This window comes from Triturus cristatus, chromosome 10 (genome assembly GCF_964204655.1).
Source record: "Triturus cristatus chromosome 10, aTriCri1.1, whole genome shotgun sequence".
NCBI lineage: Eukaryota > Metazoa > Chordata > Amphibia > Caudata > Salamandridae > Triturus > Triturus cristatus.
The window spans coordinates 148,456,627-148,477,173 of record NC_140593.1 but is presented as its reverse complement, the minus strand read 5'-3'; the positions used below and the strand labels follow the sequence as shown (position 1 = coordinate 148,477,173).

The window sequence follows — 20,547 nt, the reverse complement described above, 5'->3', positions numbered from 1 at the left end:
CGAGTGAGGGGAGCAGAAAGAGGGTTAACCTTTTTCTCTGTACACTATGCCACACACTTGCCCCGACGGCAGGAGCATACATTCTTGTTAGAGGGATGCATGGCTGCCAAGATAAAATTGTAGACCTCAGGTGGAAGGTCAAACACTGTCAACTGTCACCGCTCAATCTTCATACATGACGGCGGAGCATTGACCGTTTCGATTGGAAAACCCTCCCCTGCTAATGCAACAGAAGATCCTCCTGAAGGGGCAGCCTGATCGGAGGACTCGGTTATACTCAACAGCTTGAAATAGCAAACCTTCCAAGCCCAGTCTGGAGCCACAAGGATGACTTGGGCTTGTTCGTTCCTGATCTTTTTTACAACTCTTGGCAGGAGTGGTATGGGCCGAAAGGCGCGGAGGAGGCCTGATCTCTGCTTGAGACCAGAAGCGCCTTCAAGAGAAACTTCTGCATGCAACACATTGTACATTCTCAGCGGTGGCAAATAGATTTAACCAAGGCTCCCCTCACTGCAGAAAGAGACCTTGCTCAACATCCGGATGAAGAAGCCACTTGTGATTCGCTAGGCATCTTTGGCTGAGTTTATCCGCCCTGGTGTTCAGAGAGCCCGCCAGGTGTTGACCCACCAGGGATATGACCTGATGTTCCAGCCTTGTCCAGAGACACAGTGCCTCATGAGAAAGGGTCCACAACCCAACCTCACCCTGTTTGTTGCAGTACCACTTGGCAGTAGTGTTGTCTATGGACACCTGTACCAGCCCTCCCTTGTTGGAGGGTAGACAGGCTTTCATTGCCAGCCGGATCACCCGGAGCTCCAGTAGATTGATGTGGAGTCTGGATTCCGCCGGAGACCAAAGGCATCTGATCGCCATCCCTCCCAGATGGCCACCTCATCCCAGGAGTGATTCATCTGTCACCACTGACAGATCTGGTTGGGGAAGGGAGAGGGATCTGTCGCTGATGCAATCGCAGTCCGTTAACCACCACTGCAAATCTTTTGCAGTTGCCTCCGAAATCTGGACCATGTCGGAGGGATTACCCTGATGCTGCGCCCATTGGAACTTCAGGTCCCACTGCAGAGCACGCAAATGCTGGCAGGAATGTGTCACAAGTAGGATGCAAGAGGTCATGTGACCTAGCATCCTCAGAGTCAGGGGAGAGGCTAAAACATCGGTGTCACAACCTGAATTTCCTAGACTCACCGTTTGGGAGGATAAGCCCGAAACTGCAATGTGTTCAGAACAGCTCAGATGAAAGGGAGCGTCAGAGGGAATCCTTTTTGGAGCGGCTCGTCTTTTTGGAGTTCCTCATGGTGGCCTGTCAACCTTGGACCACTCCCCCTCCCGGTCTCAAAAGTCAGAAATTTCAGAGTGCTCTTCGATTCTAAACTTTCCTTCAAGGATCAGATCCAACCGGTTGATTTCTTCCGGTTTCTATTGGTTGAAAATGTTTTTTAAAAGTGCTACCATTTATTCCTCTAGACCTTTAGACAACGGTTGTTGTCACAATTACACTTTCACGTTTAGACTACTGCAATGCCATTTACTGAGGCATCCAACAAGGACTGCTAACAAAAATTTAGAGATTGCAAAACGCAGCTGAAAATTTTGACGAAACACGAATCAGTGGCTAAAGAGCTCAAGGAGCTACATTGGTTGCCAATTAAAAGCAGTGAGGCCTTCAAAGCACTCTGCATGACGTACAAGGCGTTGCTTGGAAAGGGCCCAGTTTACTTGAGGGAAAAATGCCTTAGCACACAACCCAAAGAAACTTGCGCTCCACTCATTCCAAGACAATGGAAGTTCCCAAGATTCGTAAAGCCTCCTGGGGAGGTAGAAGCTTGGGACACACTGCTTCCATTCTCTAGAACAAAGTGCAGTTTCACCTTAGATCACAGACAATCTGGCTATTTTTAGAAAGCATTTAAAGACCTGTCTGTTCTCATCGACCGTTTAAAACTCCTTTTGTACTCTTCTTTGGTCCTTTTTCCAGTTGGCAGGAAGTGAATACACAGCGCCAAAACACCTTAGGGTATTCGTCGCGCTTTATAAATATACAAATCAAAGTGACTTTGGCTCATTGATAGTGAACCCCAGCGAGTGCAGGTGGTATGTTGTAGGAGGGAGGTGGAGAAGACTGCCTGGGACGAGCCAGTCTTAAACAGCCAGTCGTAGGGAAAGACTGGCACCAATGACCTCCGCAGATGAGCTGCAACCATCCCCATCACCTTGGTGAACACCCGAAGGGCATGGTATGGTCAAAAGGGGGCACAGCAAACAAAGTGCTTGTGGTCTACCTTAACCCATAGATAACATCTGTGCGCTACCATTCAGTCTTCCGGGTCCAGGACAAGTAGGACTTGAGCAAGTGTGAGCATTTTGAATTTCTCCTTTTTGAGTAAAGAAATTGAGAGGGTGCAGGTCTAGGATAGGACGAAGATCTCTGTCCTTTTTGGGCACCAGAAAGTAGCGGGAATAACAAGCACAACCTTCTTCTGGTGTCAACATCCTCTCTATGGCTCCATCGACCAAGAGAGCTGCCACTTCCTGGCGGAGTAAGGAGAGATGGTCCTCCATCAGCCGGTCACAAGTGGGTGGCATGAGTGGAGGGGTAGTCACGAGGGAGTGGCCCTCTTCGGGCAATCTGGAGGACCCAGCGATCTGAGGTTATCCACTCCAGTAGTGCAGGGGATGGCATATCTAGCCTCCCACTGCATGAGAGTAACAGACCTAAAGACACAAGGTGTTCACGGACCACAGCGTCAGGTTGGTGGAAGAAAACATTTTCTTGCATAAAGAGTCCAGCCTCTTGGATTCCCTATCCGGTGGGATGGTAGGGAATGCACCAGGATTTGCACGGAAAGTGGAGGATTGGACTACCAAGCTCTCCGGGGTAGGATGCTGCATGAGGAAAATGGGGTCCCTTGGGGCAGAGCAATGGCGGTGGGCAAATGTCCTGTTCACAGAAGCCCCTGTGCAGGGCTTGGACCAGGTCCCCAATAGGATGTCCCTAAGGACTTCATTAAATGGGAGAAGTGGTTCTGACAGGGTCACTCCTGGCTGAAGCACCTCTGTCAAGAGGTTAGTCTTGAACACAGCTAATAGCAGGTTAAGGTCAGAACCTCGGCCACCCTTACCACCATAGCAAAAGAAACTCCCTTCTCCGTAGCCATGGAAGGAGAGACCAATGCTAGTATGTGGGGAGGTGTCCAGTCCACTGGTGTCCGTAAATTCCTCACACCAGTCCATGCTGAGATCTAGGGGCTGGATTCCTTCAAGTTCCAGAGGCCTCTCCCACTCTTTCCCAAGTCCAGGCCCGTAGGAATAGGGCTGAGGCTACGACCTGGAGGGCAAGGCTCAAGTCAGTGCCGGAGTTAGGCGACGTTCACCCAGCTCTCTGTCATAATCTGGGATGAAAATGGGGAACCGCCGCCAGGAGCGTCATCTGGACCAGCAGCGGGGAAGTTCGAGATGGTACGACTGGCACTGGTCTGGATCTATCCGTGGATCCAAGGGGAAAGACTGCACAGAGGGCAGACCCACCGGGGGGTACCAGTAGGGATTCCACCTGACCCTGTGGGCCTGAAGAAGTGTTAGCAGTGATGGGACGTTCAAATATGAGGTGCATAGTTTCATATAACTGACTGAGTTGGGCGGGGTCGCTCCGACTCATGGAAACACGAGGAGGAGAGGAGGTGGCCCAGGCTCAACCACGGAGCCAGGCCTCTAATGAGGACACTCCCTCGTCTCATCGGATGACTTCAATGGACGGCGTGAAGTCAAAGATCTCTTCGACTTCTTACTCTTTTTCTTCTTGTGGAACTCAGCTGAACGCCCAGATGACTTCGAAAGCGACGAAGATCGATGGCTCTGTGACTGATCCTGGGACCTTCCCCTCGACCAGGATCTAGACCATTGCGGCGTCGCACATCGAACGGCAAGGAGATTTAGGGACTACTCCCTCAAGGTCTTGTGGTGCATGGCGCAGCAGTTAATGCAGGTCTTATCGTCGTGGATGCGCTCAAGGCACCAGTGGCAAACAAGATGCAGGTCCGACACTGCCATCTGTCGGTGACAGGTGCTACAGAGCTTAAAGCCAGCTTTCCTAGTGGACATCCCTGCCACACTGGGAGAAAAGCTCGTAAAAAAGTGTCAGTCAATAAATGACTGGGGGTAGCTCTCTCCAGATCTGCGCTGACTGGCGCGGGAAGAAAAGAACTGACCTCAGGGTGCTGAGGTGACGCCTATGAAGGCACTGTGCACGTCCCTTCCAGGAAAACGCCACGATGAGCCAAAGGACGCCTCCTACCGGCATGCAAGGGTACTGCTAAAAAAAAATCCGGATCCAGTCTGATGCATGGAGATATTTGTAAGGTAAGGAATCTGCGCTAAAAGTCTCCATCAGATGCCACTTGCTATGAACCTTGATTCTTCTATCACCAGAGTTCCTTGGTGGACTGTTTACTGCTCTCCATGCCATGATGCACAAATAGAGATATGCGTCAATGGGGCATGAATGAGACTAAGACATAAGAAAGAAGAAGGATTAAAGGTGCAGCTCCAACGTTTACAATGTATTCAGAATGTATAATACTACTAAACTCTGGGATTATACAACAGTATCACATTCACATTTGATTTATTCAGCTTTCACCCATGTGCACCCACTTGTTTGGAATACTCTAGCAGCAATGGTATGCCTCTCTGGCAGACTATTTAATGTTTGGTCCTCCTCTTTAAGTACTTTTAAACATGGACAAGACCCTATATATCCAACTAGGGTAGTTACAGAATAAGTATTACAAGTGTTCCCTGTGACTCATTTATAAGGTTAACATCAAATGGATCATGCATGCACAAACTGATCACTTATACTTTGGTATAAATTTCCATTAGCCACAATCGAAAAACTAACAAATCTACAAATGGCCACTCTTTTCAGAAAATGCTCGGTATATTCATATTGCCATGGGTACATCAACAAATAATCAAAGTGCAAACAGTACAGTGCTCATAACGATGCAAATATTTACAGTTTTACCTGAAATCATACGAACATCTGATGTTGTATATCAAGTATCTTTCGAGAGGGACATCTTTGAGATTTGCTAAGGATTCCCAACGGGAACTCAATCACATTACAAACGAACAGGTAGCGTCGACGTTTCTCGCTAAATAGAACGCCACCGAGCAATGAAGTGATACAAAGTATCAGCTACACAATGACTAAGTGACTGACTGAGGTCCTCCTCAAGGGCATATATTCTGCATGAGGCGTTTCCTAGTAGGTTTATTCCAAAATCATCTTTACTTTACATTTGTATATTATTGCACGGTTTGTTGTCATGCTGACTGCTTAAACTATGTACAGGTTTAAGCATAAGATGGAACTTGGACGTTCCATTCACTTGCTGCCAGTTATTTTTATTGTGAGTTTAAAAACATGACTCTTTCATCCTTGATCTGGATCCTACTATGTAGGAAATACACTGTCTTGGTATCTCCATAGTCAATCCCAGTGTTCATCCGATAAACCTCTTCTAGTAGCTCCCAGCACAAAGCAAATGTCACATGTTGGCAGAAGATTTGTGGTAGATTTGCAGTCGTTGGTCCAATGCTCTGGAATCCCCAGACATGTGTTGTAAGGCACAAATGTCTCAGGTTCCATTTTGGAAAGCAGTAAAAACTGGATTAGTTGATAGCTATATGCTCGGTATGATAGATATCTTTGAACATCGTAGCACCGAGATATAGTTTGGTCCATTGTGTGCACTTCATAAACTGGCAGAATTATATGTAAGGGAGAAATTTAAGGTAAAGTAAAAAACGTTTTATAAAGCACTCTCTCAAGGCACTTTTATTCAAGTTGTCAGACACAACTTAACTTTTCCAGCATGTTAAAATAAGACCATTTTAATAAGTGAACCGAAGCTGGTCAAGCACCAGCTAACATGCGTACTAAGGGCTAATTTATTCCAGAGGCTAGAACAGTTGTATATATGTATGTGGTATTTGTATAGTGAAAACCCAGCAACAGACTGCAGAGCGTGGCAAAGGGTTAGAGGCACGTAAACAGTAAACAGCCAGCAATTAATTGGAGAAGTAGCTGGTTTGTGGACTGTTACTGCATACAGTGTTCTATAAATGGGTGCTTCTTCAACTCTTTTCTGAATTGGAGGATGTTTGCCATGCATCCTGATGGATCCTGGGTGCACAGATGGAAAAGGACAGATGCTTTATGTTTGTATGCTGCTTTTGTCACCCAGTCTAGTCCTGTCTGGAGATGTGCAGAGAGCCACCAGAGACAATGAGCTTGTCAGCCAGATAGGTGGGAGCTTAATGGCTTTGTAAATGATTCATCTTGTTTTGAAGATGAAGTGGGCAAGCAGGGGTTGCCAGTAGAGTTTCGCCAGGATCATATTTCTTCAGGCTGTTAATGAGCCATGCTGCAGTGTGCATGATTTTCTTAGGGAGGGCGGTGTAGAGTCGGGCAGACCCTGAAAAAAGGGGTCCATCGAGATGCAAGAGCATGAAAGTTTGAACAGCAGCTCTAAAGTCATTTTCTGTGAGGAACGGTTTTGCTTTCTTTTGTATAGAGATCTGGTACCAGGCTGTCTATTTTCATGGCAGTGTGTTCCTTGAAGGAGAAGGTTGATGCCCAGGGTGAATCAAAGGGACTTGGCATTGGGTAACACTTAGGTTTAAAGCTACCAAGGTTCTGATCATTGAAGCACATTTGTACCATTTTTTGCTTGTTGTTCTTGGCAAATAATATGATTTGGTGGGGGTGAGCTTCAGGTAGGTGCTAAACATCCAGGTCTGGATGAGGTGCAAGCAGTGTTTGAGATATTGGATGCCTGGAGCAGAGGATAGACTTTCAAGTCCAGCATTTTGGTGATCTTTGGTGCTGTTATTAGTACGACCGTAAGGGGGTCCATGTAGAGGTTGAATCTAACAGGGGACAGTATGGAACACAGGACTACTCCACAGGTAATAGGGATCTTCTGGGACCTGGAGGCGCCCGCATAAATAACCTGGTGTTGGTTGGAAAGACATGAGAAGAACCATTGAAAGACAATCTCATTTGAGACTTCAGAGTGTGGCTGAGAGTGGGATGATCACCTGTGTTGAAGGCAGATAAGAGATCCAGTAATATCAGGAGACAGAGGCATCTTCATCTGTGCTCATGATGGGGTCACCTATGATGTGTATGTAGCGGGCTCCATGTTGCAGCGTGATATGAAGACAGATTGGTAGTTATGCAGGAGATGGTTTAGCGCTGATGTGATCTTGGAGATATAGACTACAACCCACTCATCCCCACCCCAGGCCGAGGGTATCTCAAATGTCATTTGCTTTCAAAAATGTGTCTTAGGAGTGTTGATTTCTCTTGGTTCTGTATGGATGGATGTTTTAAGATATATTTTATTGTTTTAAATAATGCAAATTATTATTAAAACTTATAAAGCGCACAGCTACCCTGGGGCATCCCGGCGCTATGAACAGTGCATCAACCGTGGGACCATAGAATAAAGATAGCGACTCACAGGGGAAACAGATGTGTTTTCAAGCCTCTGCGAAAACGCAGGGTACAGGTCTCAGCTCGGAGTTTTAATGGGAGGGAGTTCCAGAGCATTGCTGTATGCACAGAGAATCGCCTCCCTCCCGTGCGTGATCTTTTTACTCTCGGGACCTGGAGCAGACACCTCTGGTCAGACCTCAGTGCTCTATTCGCTTTATAGGGTACTACTAGGCTCCCTAAAAGAGGAGGCCCGCCGCCCTGGAATGTTTTATGGGCGATGGACAGTGCCTTAAACTGTACTCTCTCCCGCACCGGTAACCAGTGCAGTGCCTTGAGAGCGGGTCTGGCGGATTCTGTTCGGGGGATACCCATAAGGAGTCTAGCTGCCGCGTTTTGCACCTGCTGAAGCTTGTTAAAAGTCGATTCAGGGGCGCCCAGAAACAGACTGTTGCTGTAATCCAGGCGAGATGTTATCAAACCCTGAATCAACAACTTCCTTGATGGAAAAGGAAGAAGCGGAAGGATTTTCCGCGCAGCCCGCAGCAGGGCAAAACAGACTCCCGCAGTTCTTTTGGCGTGAGTTCTGAGGGAAAGATCTTGCTCCAGCCAGACTCCTAAGCTCTTGATCTCCTCTTTCATGGTTGGAAAGTCACCCATACAGCTTGGCCAACATGAAGGTGACAGTGGTGGCACTTTGTTTCCAAGCAGCATGATCTCTGTTTTAGAGCCATTCAGCTTCAGGGCTGAACTGCTCATCCAGGTGTGGACGTCCGCCAGACATGCGTACAACAAGTCAGGGTTCTCCACCAGTTGAGGAAGGGCGACCACAAGCTGAGTATCATCAGCATAGCTGATGATTTTGATGTTATAAGGGGTCACCACATCCTCCAGGGGGGCCATATAGACATTGAATAATGTCGGGCTCAAGGACGAGCCCTGCGGCACCCCCCACTGGAGAGAAATAGATGGAGACTTGTTGCTTCCTTCCCAGACCTGATAGGAACGGTCTTCCAGAAATGAGCAGAGCCATTTCAGGGCGACACCTGCCACACCCACCTTTGACAGCCGTTGGGTCAACACCTGGTGGTCAACGGTGTCGAATGCCGCACTCAGATCCAGGAGGATCACTGCCACTGATCCTCCCGAATCTAAGATGCGCCTCAACGACCGCCAGGAGGGCCGTGTCGGTGCCATGGCCGGGACGGAAGCCGGTCTGCGAGTCTCGGAGCAGACCATTTGACTCAAGAAAGTTGGACAGTCGATGGTTAGCAAGTTTCTCAGCAATTTTGCTGAGACCTGGCAACAGAGAAATGGGCCTAAAATTGGTCAGCTCAGCTGCGTCAAGGTTAGATTTTTTTAGAAGAGCCTTGACCACGGCTTTTTTCCAGGTGGGTGGCACCAGACCACGAGAGAAGGAGGCGTTGATCAAGTTCGTAATGGGCCCAACCACAGCGAATGCCGCTTGTTTTAGGATTTTGAAAGGGACAGGGTCCATAGGGGAACCGCTTTTTATGGAAACTATAGCTTTTAATGTTTCACTTTCTGAAACTGGGCCGAACATGTCAAGGGAGAAAGGACACTCTTTTATCCCCACAGGGAGGGGTTCTTCTTGAATCCCATGAACTATAGCAACCTGGGGTAAAGAGTCTAGTATTTTTACTATTTTAGTGTGGAAAAAATTGGCCAACTCCTTACACCTCTCAGGGTCATGGGTGACTGCTGGCTCAGGAACTTTTAGCAGTTCTTGCACCACCTTAAAGGTCTCCCTGGAGGAGTTTGAGGCAAGTTGTATTCGCTCCTCAAAAAATTGTGCTTTTGCCAGGCGGAGGGCCGCTTTATAGGCTCTCATCGCTGTCCAGTAGTCCTTACGCCTGGCCGCATCAAATTTCTTCCTCCAGGCCCTTTCCAGTTTCTTACATCCTTTCTTAAGCAGGCGGAGCTCAGCCGTGAACCAGGGGGCGGAACCCACTCGTTTCTCCCTCTTCTGTAGGGTTTTCACCGCTATGAAACCATCAAGCGAGGCAGTCAGCCATCGGTTGAGGTCAGCGTCTCCTTGAATCGGGTCTGCCTCAGCTACGGGTTGTGAATTTGCCAGGGCCTGAGTCCAGTCACCGATCGGTAGTCTGGACCATATACGGTCCACCACCACCTCTTGAAATGTCGGTTTAGAGGGCAGATTGATTTGCCATTCCATCGACACTAAGGAGTGATCTGACCATGGGAGCGGAAGAGCTGGTCTGGCCCTCAGCCGAGGGATGTTCGAAAATACCGGATCCAGCAAATGGCCCTTCACGTGGGTGGCTCCTGTGTTGACTAACCGGAGCTCACAAGCAGATAGATCTCCTTTGAGGTCTGCCGCGATCATATCCGCAGTGTCCTCAAAGTGCAGGTTCAGGTCCCCTAGCACAATGAAGGAAGATGTGGATGTTGCCAAGAGGGTGACCGTTTCCATCACAGAGCTTACGAAGTTGCCGACCTTACCCGGGGGTCGGTAAATCAGCAGGCCAGCCAATGTAACCGTTGGTGATACCTGTATGGAAAAGTGGCAACTCTCACAATCTGCCACCAAGCCCCTCCAGACCCTGCAGTTAAGGTTATCACGATAGATAACGGCAAGTCCACCCCCTCGTCCCTCAGGTCTATCCAAATGACCGATAAGGTAACTTGGAGGGAGGGCAAGTACAATGTCCGCATCAGAACTAGAAGTAATCCACGTTTCCGACAGAAACAAGATGTCTAGTTCGTGCTCTTGAATAAGAATGTTAATTTCTACGGCATGACACGGAAGTGACCTGCAATTAAGCATGCCCCATAGTAAAGTACTTGTATCAGGAGGAGGATGAAGCAATGCGTCCAATCCTCGTGGGGGGAGGATCCGCGCACCCAAGTTGGTAACAGGGTACTTTTCCGGGGGATTAATGCGTAATGCAAGTAACTCATCTCGTGAATAGATGATACGCAATAGTGGAGAATTTGACATAGTACCATGCCCTAAGCCCGTCTGAGCCCGGACGAGCCCAGACGGGCAGGACTCTGGCTGGACTCCGGCGTGGGTCCGGCGACTCCGCTGCGCATCTCCGCTGCGCATCGTCATAGCGAGCTTTAAGTAGGGCGTGGAGTCCGGTCAGCGAAACTAGTGCGCTGGCCGAGTGTCACCACGAGGAGTCCCTGCCTCACCCAAGATGGCGGACGCCGTTCTAAAGTGTGTCCAGAGAGCTAAGTGAGTCCGCTCCCAACAGCGGTGCTTATTATCTTTTATGTGGGGGTAAGCACTATATGTCAGGTCCGAAAACACAATTTGCACCGTAAATACGGAATAATATTAAAAAACGCTAAGCGCTGCCAGAAATACCACCTAAAGTTTTAAAAGCGCAAGAACGCTGACAAGTGTCGTGTGAGCGCGTCAAAGTCCTCCTGGAGCGTGGTACGAGTGCCTTAGTTCAAGGCAGAGCGAACCTCGAGGCTCACCTTAAGTAGGGCGTGGAGTCCGGTCAGCGAAACTAGTGCGCTGGCCGAGTGTCACCACGAGGAGTCCCTGCCTCACCCAAGATGGCGGACGCCGTTCTAAAGTGTGTCCAGAGAGCTAAGTGAGTCCGCTCCCAACAGCGGTGCTTATTATCTTTTATGTGGGGGTAAGCACTATATGTCAGGTCCGAAAACACAATTTGCACCGTAAATACGGAATAATATTAAAAAACGCTAAGCGCTGCCAGAAATACCACCTAAAGTTTTAAAAGCGCAAGAACGCTGACAAGTGTCGTGTGAGCGCGTCAAAGTCCTCCTGGAGCGTGGTACGAGTGCCTTAGTTCAAGGCAGAGCGAACCTCGAGGCTCACCTTAAGTAGGGCGTGGAGTCCGGTCAGCGAAACTAGTGCGCTGGCCGAGTGTCACCACGAGGAGTCCCTGCCTCACCCAAGATGGCGGACGCCGTTCTAAAGTGTGTCCAGAGAGCTAAGTGAGTCCGCTCCCAACAGCGGTGCTTATTATCTTTTATGTGGGGGTAAGCACTATATGTCAGGTCCGAAAACACAATTTGCACCGTAAATACGGAATAATATTAAAAAACGCTAAGCGCTGCCAGAAATACCACCTAAAGTTTTAAAAGCGCAAGAACGCTGACAAGTGTCGTGTGAGCGCGTCAAAGTCCTCCTGGAGCGTGGTACGAGTGCCTTAGTTCAAGGCAGAGCGAACCTCGAGGCTCACCTTAAGTAGGGCGTGGAGTCCGGTCAGCGAAACTAGTGCGCTGGCCGAGTGTCACCACGAGGAGTCCCTGCCTCACCCAAGATGGCGGACGCCGTTCTAAAGTGTGTCCAGAGAGCTAAGTGAGTCCGCTCCCAACAGCGGTGCTTATTATCTTTTATGTGGGGGTAAGCACTATATGTCAGGTCCGAAAACACAATTTGCACCGTAAATACGGAATAATATTAAAAAACGCTAAGCGCTGCCAGAAATACCACCTAAAGTTTTAAAAGCGCAAGAACGCTGACAAGTGTCGTGTGAGCGCGTCAAAGTCCTCCTGGAGCGTGGTACGAGTGCCTTAGTTCAAGGCAGAGCGAACCTCGAGGCTCACCTTAAGTAGGGCGTGGAGTCCGGTCAGCGAAACTAGTGCGCTGGCCGAGTGTCACCACGAGGAGTCCCTGCCTCACCCAAGATGGCGGACGCCGTTCTAAAGTGTGTCCAGAGAGCTAAGTGAGTCCGCTCCCAACAGCGGTGCTTATTATCTTTTATGTGGGGGTAAGCACCATATGTCAGGTCCGAAAACACAATTTGCACCGTAAATACGGAATAATATTAAAAAACGCTAAGCGCTGCCAGAAATACCACCTAAAGTTTTAAAAGCGCAAGAACGCTGACAAGTGTCGTGTGAGCGCGTCAAAGTCCTCCTGGAGCGTGGTACGAGTGCCTTAGTTCAAGCAGGCATCAACAGTTAGATAACCAACTGCCATTGTCCCACGCCACAGGTAAGGTAAGATAATACAGCAGGAGCATTACTTGATTACAATAATGGCATGCCCTACATACTCATTTCATAGATATCCTAAACAGTAACAGAGTATCCCCTCTCAATCTTCCTTGCATTCATTTCAGTAAACCAAATCAGTCCTTATACGTAACAAGTGTACCCTCGGTATCCGATGAAGAGAATGAACCAGTACCCTTCGGGTCCATAAATCTGGCTTGGGGTCCCTCCCCTCCCACCACCTCAAGAACTGTTTTTTTCTGCTAAAACACTAAAGAAAATGATGCCCTTTATTCCTTATGATCTCAGGTAAAACCGTTATCATGTCCCTGTTTTGTTCGAGACTGGATTATTGGAATGCCCTCTATCTAGGCTTGCAGCAAAGGATGTTAAAAAAGTTGCAGAGGATACAGAACGTAGCAGCTCGTAAGTTTGACTCTGACTTGAAAGCTTTAGAAGAACTACTTTGGCACCCGGTTAAAAAGAGTGTCGCTTTTAAAGCGCTATGTTCAGCTCAAAGTTCTTCATCTGTCTGGCCATGAATATCTCAAAAGAAGATTCTCGTGGTATTTACCTAACAAGTATCTACGATCTGCAGTCTCCAAAAAAGTGCTGGTGCCTAGAATTCACAGAACCTCTTGGAGCGGTAGAGGTTTTGTTTACCACACCTCCAAGCTCTGGAATTATATGCAGGAACATTTGAGAGGCCAATCCAACTTGCAGACTTTTAGAAAACAGTTGAAAAAACCTGGATTTCTGCTCTTCCACTGTAGTTCTGATTACAGTTGGTGTAGTTGACTTGTCAGCAGACTCCTAGCACCAAGACACCTTCAGGCATATGCCACGCTTTTCAAAATAGATCAAATCAAGGTCTTCCTCCACCTTATCATTGTGCCTACACCGCTGCAATCAGACATCCTCAGCTACAGCCCATTCCGCTACACCCATCACCCATTGCTCCACACTCGGCCCACACTGACCCATCAATATAATTGCTTCCTGCCGTTTAGACGATAGCAAAAGAAGGTGCAGGAATTTAAAGGCCATTTTCTGATCCTTCTGCCTGCAGATATCACTTAACAGACTAACAGTGGGGTCCATGTCCACAGGGCTCCGCATCACAATCCTCACTCGGTCCAACACCCTGAACCAGTATTCATACACCTTGGGACAAGTCCAGGCCAGATGTAAAAAGGAGGCAATGGGTAACCAACACCTGGGGAAGGAAGCCGACTTACTTGGGTTCATTTTATGGAGTAGGACAGGCACGACATATGTGCGATCCAGAAAGTGAAAATAAATTAGCTTAAATCGTGCATTACTCGACACCATCTTCACCAAGGCACACATTCTCCTTCACTGTGCATCCTCTATCTGCGCCCCCAGTTCATCCTCCCAAGCCTCCCGGGCAGGAAACAGAACTCAGAGATCAGGAACCGCCCGTTCCCCCACCCCTCACCCCCCATTCCAACAGGCTTCTAAAGGTAAGTGAAGCAATCCAGGCCACTGGAAACGTGGGCCAAATATCCCAAACGTTGCCTACAATACTGGCATGCTGCAAAAATTGCAAAAACCAAAGAAAATGATGGACGGAGTGTTGAACATTGCAAGCACTCACCCCCAGTCAACTGATCTGGGTTTAATCCATCACCGTTATTTAGCCCACTCTGCCACCCCAGTTCAGACATGGCCATATGCAAATCAGTCTGACCCTGTGCCTCATGGGAACAGTGCAGACCGAACTGCCAAGCCATGTCTTCCCTGGACCGGAAACAAGCTTCCTAGGACCAGTTTCTGGCATTTCAGCCAGGCTTGCTTGAATCCAGTGGCAAAGTGAGCAAGGGACTCACGTCTGAGCATACCCTGCCAACTTATGGCGAACACAGCAAAAACCAAAGGAAAAATTGGCCCGAAGCTTACCTGTGCTACCTCAAAAACGATAAATTCTTAGTTTGGGAGCAAGTCTCACAACATCTCTCATCCTACAGGCTGACAGGTCCACAGACTCCCTCAGAGCTCTAAAAGCCAGAAGGTCCCAAAAGATCTAGCCCTGAGCGAAGGGGACCCGACCCAAGACCACATTTATCATCCACTCCCACAGGGAGGCAGTGTGCCTGACTTAGTACGTTACCGTGGCTACATCCTAGCACAGACATCAGGAGTTGAGGGAGGAGTGCCCTCCAAGAACCCCTAAGAGCGATTTCTCCCAAGTGCCCTCCTCTACTAGCCAGTGCGCCGCATGTTGGCTTTGGGATGCCTTAATAGTATTGCTATAAGTCTGGTACCATCACTCCCCCCTTTTCCAGTGGTTGAATCATATGGGTCCTGGTTACCCTGCTCCATCAGACGCCCCAAATCAGCGAAGTTAGGAGGGAATGCATCCCCCGGAACGTTGCACGTGGTAAAATGTCACCAGCTGGATAATGTATAGGCACCGGTGTGAAAACACCATCTTTGCGACCGCCACATATCCCATATGAGAGAGCAGAAGAAAGTTCCACAACTGCACCGAAGAGTGAAGGCCCTCAGTAACTCTTCCTATATTATGCTGCATACGCTTCTGTGGTGCGTGGCCAACATCACACCCAGGTACTGGAATGTATCCGTCTCCCAGCGAAAAGGCATAGGGCATGCATGACCAGGGCTCCCAATGGAAATACCAATGATTTCCTACAATTGAGTTCAAGACCTGGCAGCTCCCTAAATGAGGCCAAATAAGACAACTGGATGGGTAAAGATTGCAGAGGAGCTGAGAGATAAAATAAAGTTTCGTCAGCATATAAAGACAAGTGAATAATGCCCCCTTAACCCCTCAATTCTGCCTTGTTCGGGCGGATATGAACAGCAAGAGGCACCAATGTGATCGCAAAGAGTAGGGGCAACAGTTTACAGCCCTGGTACATACCCATGCCCACTTCAGATGTTTCAGAGCATAGCCTACCCACTCACATTTGGCCGTGTGTTTCATATACAGGAGGTGCACCCAAGAGCAAAAGTGTGCACAAATCCCATTGCCTCCAGAACCTGCATAAGGTAGTCCCATTTTACTGCTTCAAAAGCATTGGCTAAGTCGATAGATACAACTGCCAGTTCCTCCTCCCTACCTTCCACCACATGTAAGACATGCATAAGGCGCCATAGATTCATGGAAGTACTACGTCCAGGTATGAAAACGTGCATTGGTCATCATGAATTAAGCCTGTAAGAACAAATCTCAAGTGAAGGATTAAGCACTTTGCAGAGTACTCTTGTGTCCATGTCAATCATTGTAAGCAGTCCCTAGGCAGATGGATCTAATGGATATGATTCGGTTTTCAGAAGCATTGTGATGCATCCCTCCCTCATAGAAGCCGCTAGCGCACTGGATTCCCAACATCCCAAAAGACCTCAAATCGGAGCGAAGGACTGATAAAACTGTGCCGGAAAGACATCTCCTCCCGGCAACTGCCCAAGGGCTGTACGAACCTCCCTCAGCGTGAAGTCAGCATCTATGTCAAGGGCATCAATTCCTCCCAGTCTTGGAAGCGGCAAGAAGGCGAGAAAGGCTACAATGCTCACCCATGCAGATGGGGTCGAGTCTCAGCACACATGCTCTAAGTGAGATTTAAAGGCACCCACTATCTCCCCAGGCTGCCTTGGAATAGAAGACATTGCGTTACACTTACCTCTTTAGGATGCAGAGGGACACCAACGGCTGTTTTCATAAATACATTAGAAATAAATTCTGCGGTTGTTGTTTTTCCCCCCTTGCAGCCGCTAAATTTAAACTCATATAGTTGTGCTATGTATTAAGCTATCCAAGTACTACTATGTTTTACAGGTGTTTAGGTAACATGTAGATAAAGCGCTTTCATTGTCAGAGGTGAAATAGAGTTTTTTTTAAGGTCTAGTTTATTTATGAATTGGGAAGAAAGTTTAATCAACTTTTAAACGTGGGAGTTTTATCTTTTTAACTAAAGTTTGCTTTACCTCCAAGAAATCGGGGACTATTTGGACTTGTAAGTAGACATTACATTGGTTTATCTATCAGAGTAATGCCAAGATTCCCATGACACTCCGCAAGTGAGGTGACTTTGCAAGCTGAGGGGTTCCCATACAATTTAGAGAAAAATCTTTCCTGTCTCTCCTCAGTCATCCGGTATCAGAAATTGGATACAAGGCTGCAGTTGTTGAGAAACTACTAAATATTTCTTGAAGGCTTCTCAACCAAAAGTACATTGGGATATCATGTGAGGGCTTGCCTCCCCATTACTTAAAATAGTCAAGCCACACAACGGTAAAGTTGGGAAAAGGCTCTGATCTGCTGCTGCAAATGTATTTATCAGTGCCTTCAAATGCCAATGGGATACCCAAGTGGCAGAAGTGAGCATGGTAATCAACCATTCTTACCTCTTTCTAGTTTCTTCTCTGTTGGGAGGATGCACTGGAGAGCATTATCCATAGATATATAGGTTTTGCAATTCGCAATTCCTGCGTCCTGTAGCTACACTGGGTCCTAACAATTCCTTTAATCAGAACATGAGAAACTCTCTATTGTGAAAAGAACAAATATGAGACAAAGTGGGCTCTGTCAAGACATTATCTGTTCAGAGCAGGCACAGCTAGTGGCTTTTATGATATGGCAGGGCCCACACTGCTCACCCAACCATAAGCAGCTTTCCCACCCAGATCAATCTCACCATCGGATCCCTCAATTTAAAAAGAAAGAAAAGAATAAAACTTATTACAAAAAAGAGCACTCTGTGCTTTCCCAGTATAAACACACAATTGTCTGATGCCATACAAACCCAGCCATAAAGTTCATGTATTACAAAATACAGATTCTGTGACCAGTCTCCGTTGTGCTTTAACAGGTACAGGTTAGCTAATATCTAGACTGGGCCTCTATTACTAAAATCCACCACACAAACCTACCACTAACTGGATGCAGTAAAGTGGAAATATCTCCACATGGAAAAAGTTAAGTATAATGGTAACTGTAATCTTTTGGGTTTGGCACAGGGTAGGGTTAGTTTTAGGGTAGTTAGGAAAGAACACTGGGTAGGATAAGCTTTATGGTTAAGACTTAGGGTGAGGCTAAGAGTACGGATTAAGAGTCTATGACTAGATTAGGGCACGGATGGAGTTAAACTAGCATAAGGCATTGGTTTATGAATATGGCAAGTGGTAGCCTTGGGAATAGGTTTGGGCTTAGTACTAGAATACTGTTGTGGCTGGAGTCAGGGGTAGCCTTAGAGTAAGGTGTTTAGATTTAAGGTCAGGGTCTGTATAAGAACTAGCAATATTGTTGAGATCAGGTCGACGTACACAAAGTCAATGAAGGGTCTAATTTCAGTAGGAGCTTACCTTTCCAATGCAGTGGTAAGGCGATGTAGTGGCTTACAGAGTGTGGTTGGTTGCAATAGTGGACCTCGTGGTACAAAAATACAACAGTGTATGGCAGTGCTCAAGGATCTACCAATGAGATGGGATAAGCAGGGTGCTGGATTTAAGATTATGAAGATAGTTCTGTGGCAATAGGTGAACACTGTAGAATAGCTTAATTAAAATGATGAGTGCAATTGCAAACAATATTGGAATCCATTCAAAAGTAACTATAACAAAGCTAAATTTGTTAGCAAATTAAAGCTAAAATTAAATACAGTCATCTGTGTGGAATTAATAAAATACTATTCTTCCATACACACCTGCATGAGGTACTCTGCAATATATTCTGGTTTCAAGCAGTTGACACCCTGAGCTGCAGCCTCAGCCACATTTACCCTTGGATCATCTGGTTTCAGTTTGCTAAAGTCGGCAAATAGGTGGGTGGCTTCTTTGAAAACTGATGGATTGTGGCCAAGAAAAACCTGCAGATTAAGGAGCAAAAATAAAATTTACAGGGTTAGGAGATAGAGGTGCAAAAGTTCAAGGTGCAGAATGCAAAAAAAGACCGTAATGCCATCGAAAGAATCTGTGTATTCCTGAATAATGTAAATGTCAAGTTCTATGTATTACCAACATTATATATATATATATATATATATATATATATATATATATATATATATATATACACACACACACACACACACACACACACACACACACACACACATATAATATTACATATGCTAACTACGGCATGTTCTCCACATTTGGCCGGGGGGAACCTGTAAATCTGAGACTTCGGAGGAGACCTCCCATGAGGCACAAAGGAAATGTCATGAACTCAACAGCTTTGCAGGCTCATTTAATACCGAGCACTAGTGCATTAAAGAACAAGCTACTTCCCTTCGGTAATGCTCTTTTTGGTAGAGACTCTAGCTAAACCCCAGATTACTCACTTTTGAATATTCCCCAGGCATCAGACTGGATCCGGACACTTTTGAGCAATACCTCTGCGCACTAGCAGGTCGCACTGTGTGACTCTGCACTGACGCCGTTCCGCTGTGGAAATGACGTGCGGGGACCAATGCACAGTCACTCCAGTGCATGGATGTCAGTTGCTTTCGAGACGGTCTGCGCCCCCAGATGCAGTGCCTCAGCAGCAAATTGACTGTCAAGTATGCAGATCAAGGAAATAGCCAGAAAATTTAAAATACCCCCACTTTGACCCAAAGCTCTTATGTTACCAAGCAATCGAAGCAAGTCATCACGACCCTCCCCAGAAGAGCTTGCTTGTCTCTCTCATCCAAGCATCTATCTATCCCTCCATCCTTCAATCCTCCCACTGATAACCACCATTCAGTGGTGTAAAATTAGCGCACGCAGACCCCACAGTACGGGGTGGCACCCAAGCTCAAGCGGCCCTCTGGCTCTGCATAGGGCCAGGCATCTGGCCTGAGAGCTCCTGACTGGAGCCCCCTCCATGTACTTTGCAGGGGGTGGGGGCCCCTCAAGTTTCATTACCCCACTGTCACCATTTCATCTGTACATTTTGTCTTCTATTCAATCTTTCATCCAACATTCAGTCTGTCACCATTCTGTCCGTCCTTCCGCCCATCCAAACCTATCCATCCATCCATCCATCTTCAAACCTATCCAAACATATCCATCCACTCAGTCATCCAACCTTCTCTTATCCACCCCACTTATTTCCATCCTTTCACTTAGCCACCAACTTTCACTCAGCCATCCATCCATCCTTTCACTGAGTTATCCACACTTCAACCCATCTATGCACCCATTTACCCTTCCACTCATCCACCCTTTCACTCACTCATCCATCTATCTATCCACCCTTTCACTCATCTGTCCATCCATACACCCTTTCACTCATCCATCCGTTCACCCTTTCATCCAGCCATCTACCCTCCCTTTCACACATCCATCCTCTCACTCAAACCATACATCCATTATGTCACTCCATACATCCATTCACGGATCCATCCATTTACCCTTTCACTCATCCATCCACCCTTTCTCTCAACCTCCATTCACCCTTTCACTCACCCATACATCCATTCACCTTTCACTCATCTATCCTTTTGTTCACTCCTCCATCCTTATATCCACTCTTTCACTCAACCATCCATCCATCTACCCTTACCCTCATCCATCCTTCCACTCACTCATCCATCCACCCTTTCATCCAGCCATCCATCTATCAACCCTTTCACTCATCCATCCCATCTATCCTTTCACATATCCATACTTACATCTATCCTTTCACTCATCCATCCTTTTGTTCATCCATCCCATCAACCCTTTCAACCCATTCACTTCATTCATCCACTCATTTACCCTTTCATCATCATCCATCCTTCACTCACTCAACCATCCTCCCATCATCCATCTACCCTCACTCATCCATCCATTCATCCATCCTCCTTTTCACTCATCCATCCTTACATCCATCCTTTCACTCATTCATCCATGCATCTATCCATCCACCCTTTCGATCACACAATCTATCCATCCATTCGCCCACCCATACATCCATCTATCCACTCACTGTCCCACCCTTTCACATTAATTATGAGCCTTTGTCTGCCGAGCTGCAGACAGAAGAGGCCCTTCAAGCACCACACTCCACCCCCATTTTAGCTGCTAAACGACTACTAGAATTAAGATCTTCTTAATGG

At 47.2% G+C, this 20,547-nt stretch overlaps 1 protein-coding gene across 3 annotated transcripts in view; it reads right to left on the bottom strand.

The window, feature by feature from the left end:
- The window catches only part of TOPBP1 (DNA topoisomerase II binding protein 1), a 377,252-nt gene that overhangs the window by 16,645 nt on the left and 340,060 nt on the right, over positions 1 to 20,547 (bottom strand). For all 3 annotated transcript variants that reach the window (XM_085630675.1, XM_085630678.1, XM_085630676.1), the window contains exon 27: positions 18,169 to 18,330. In XM_085630675.1, coding sequence (XP_085486801.1) covers positions 18,169 to 18,330 — 162 coding nt within the window. The remainder of the gene's footprint in view (positions 1 to 18,168; positions 18,331 to 20,547) is intronic.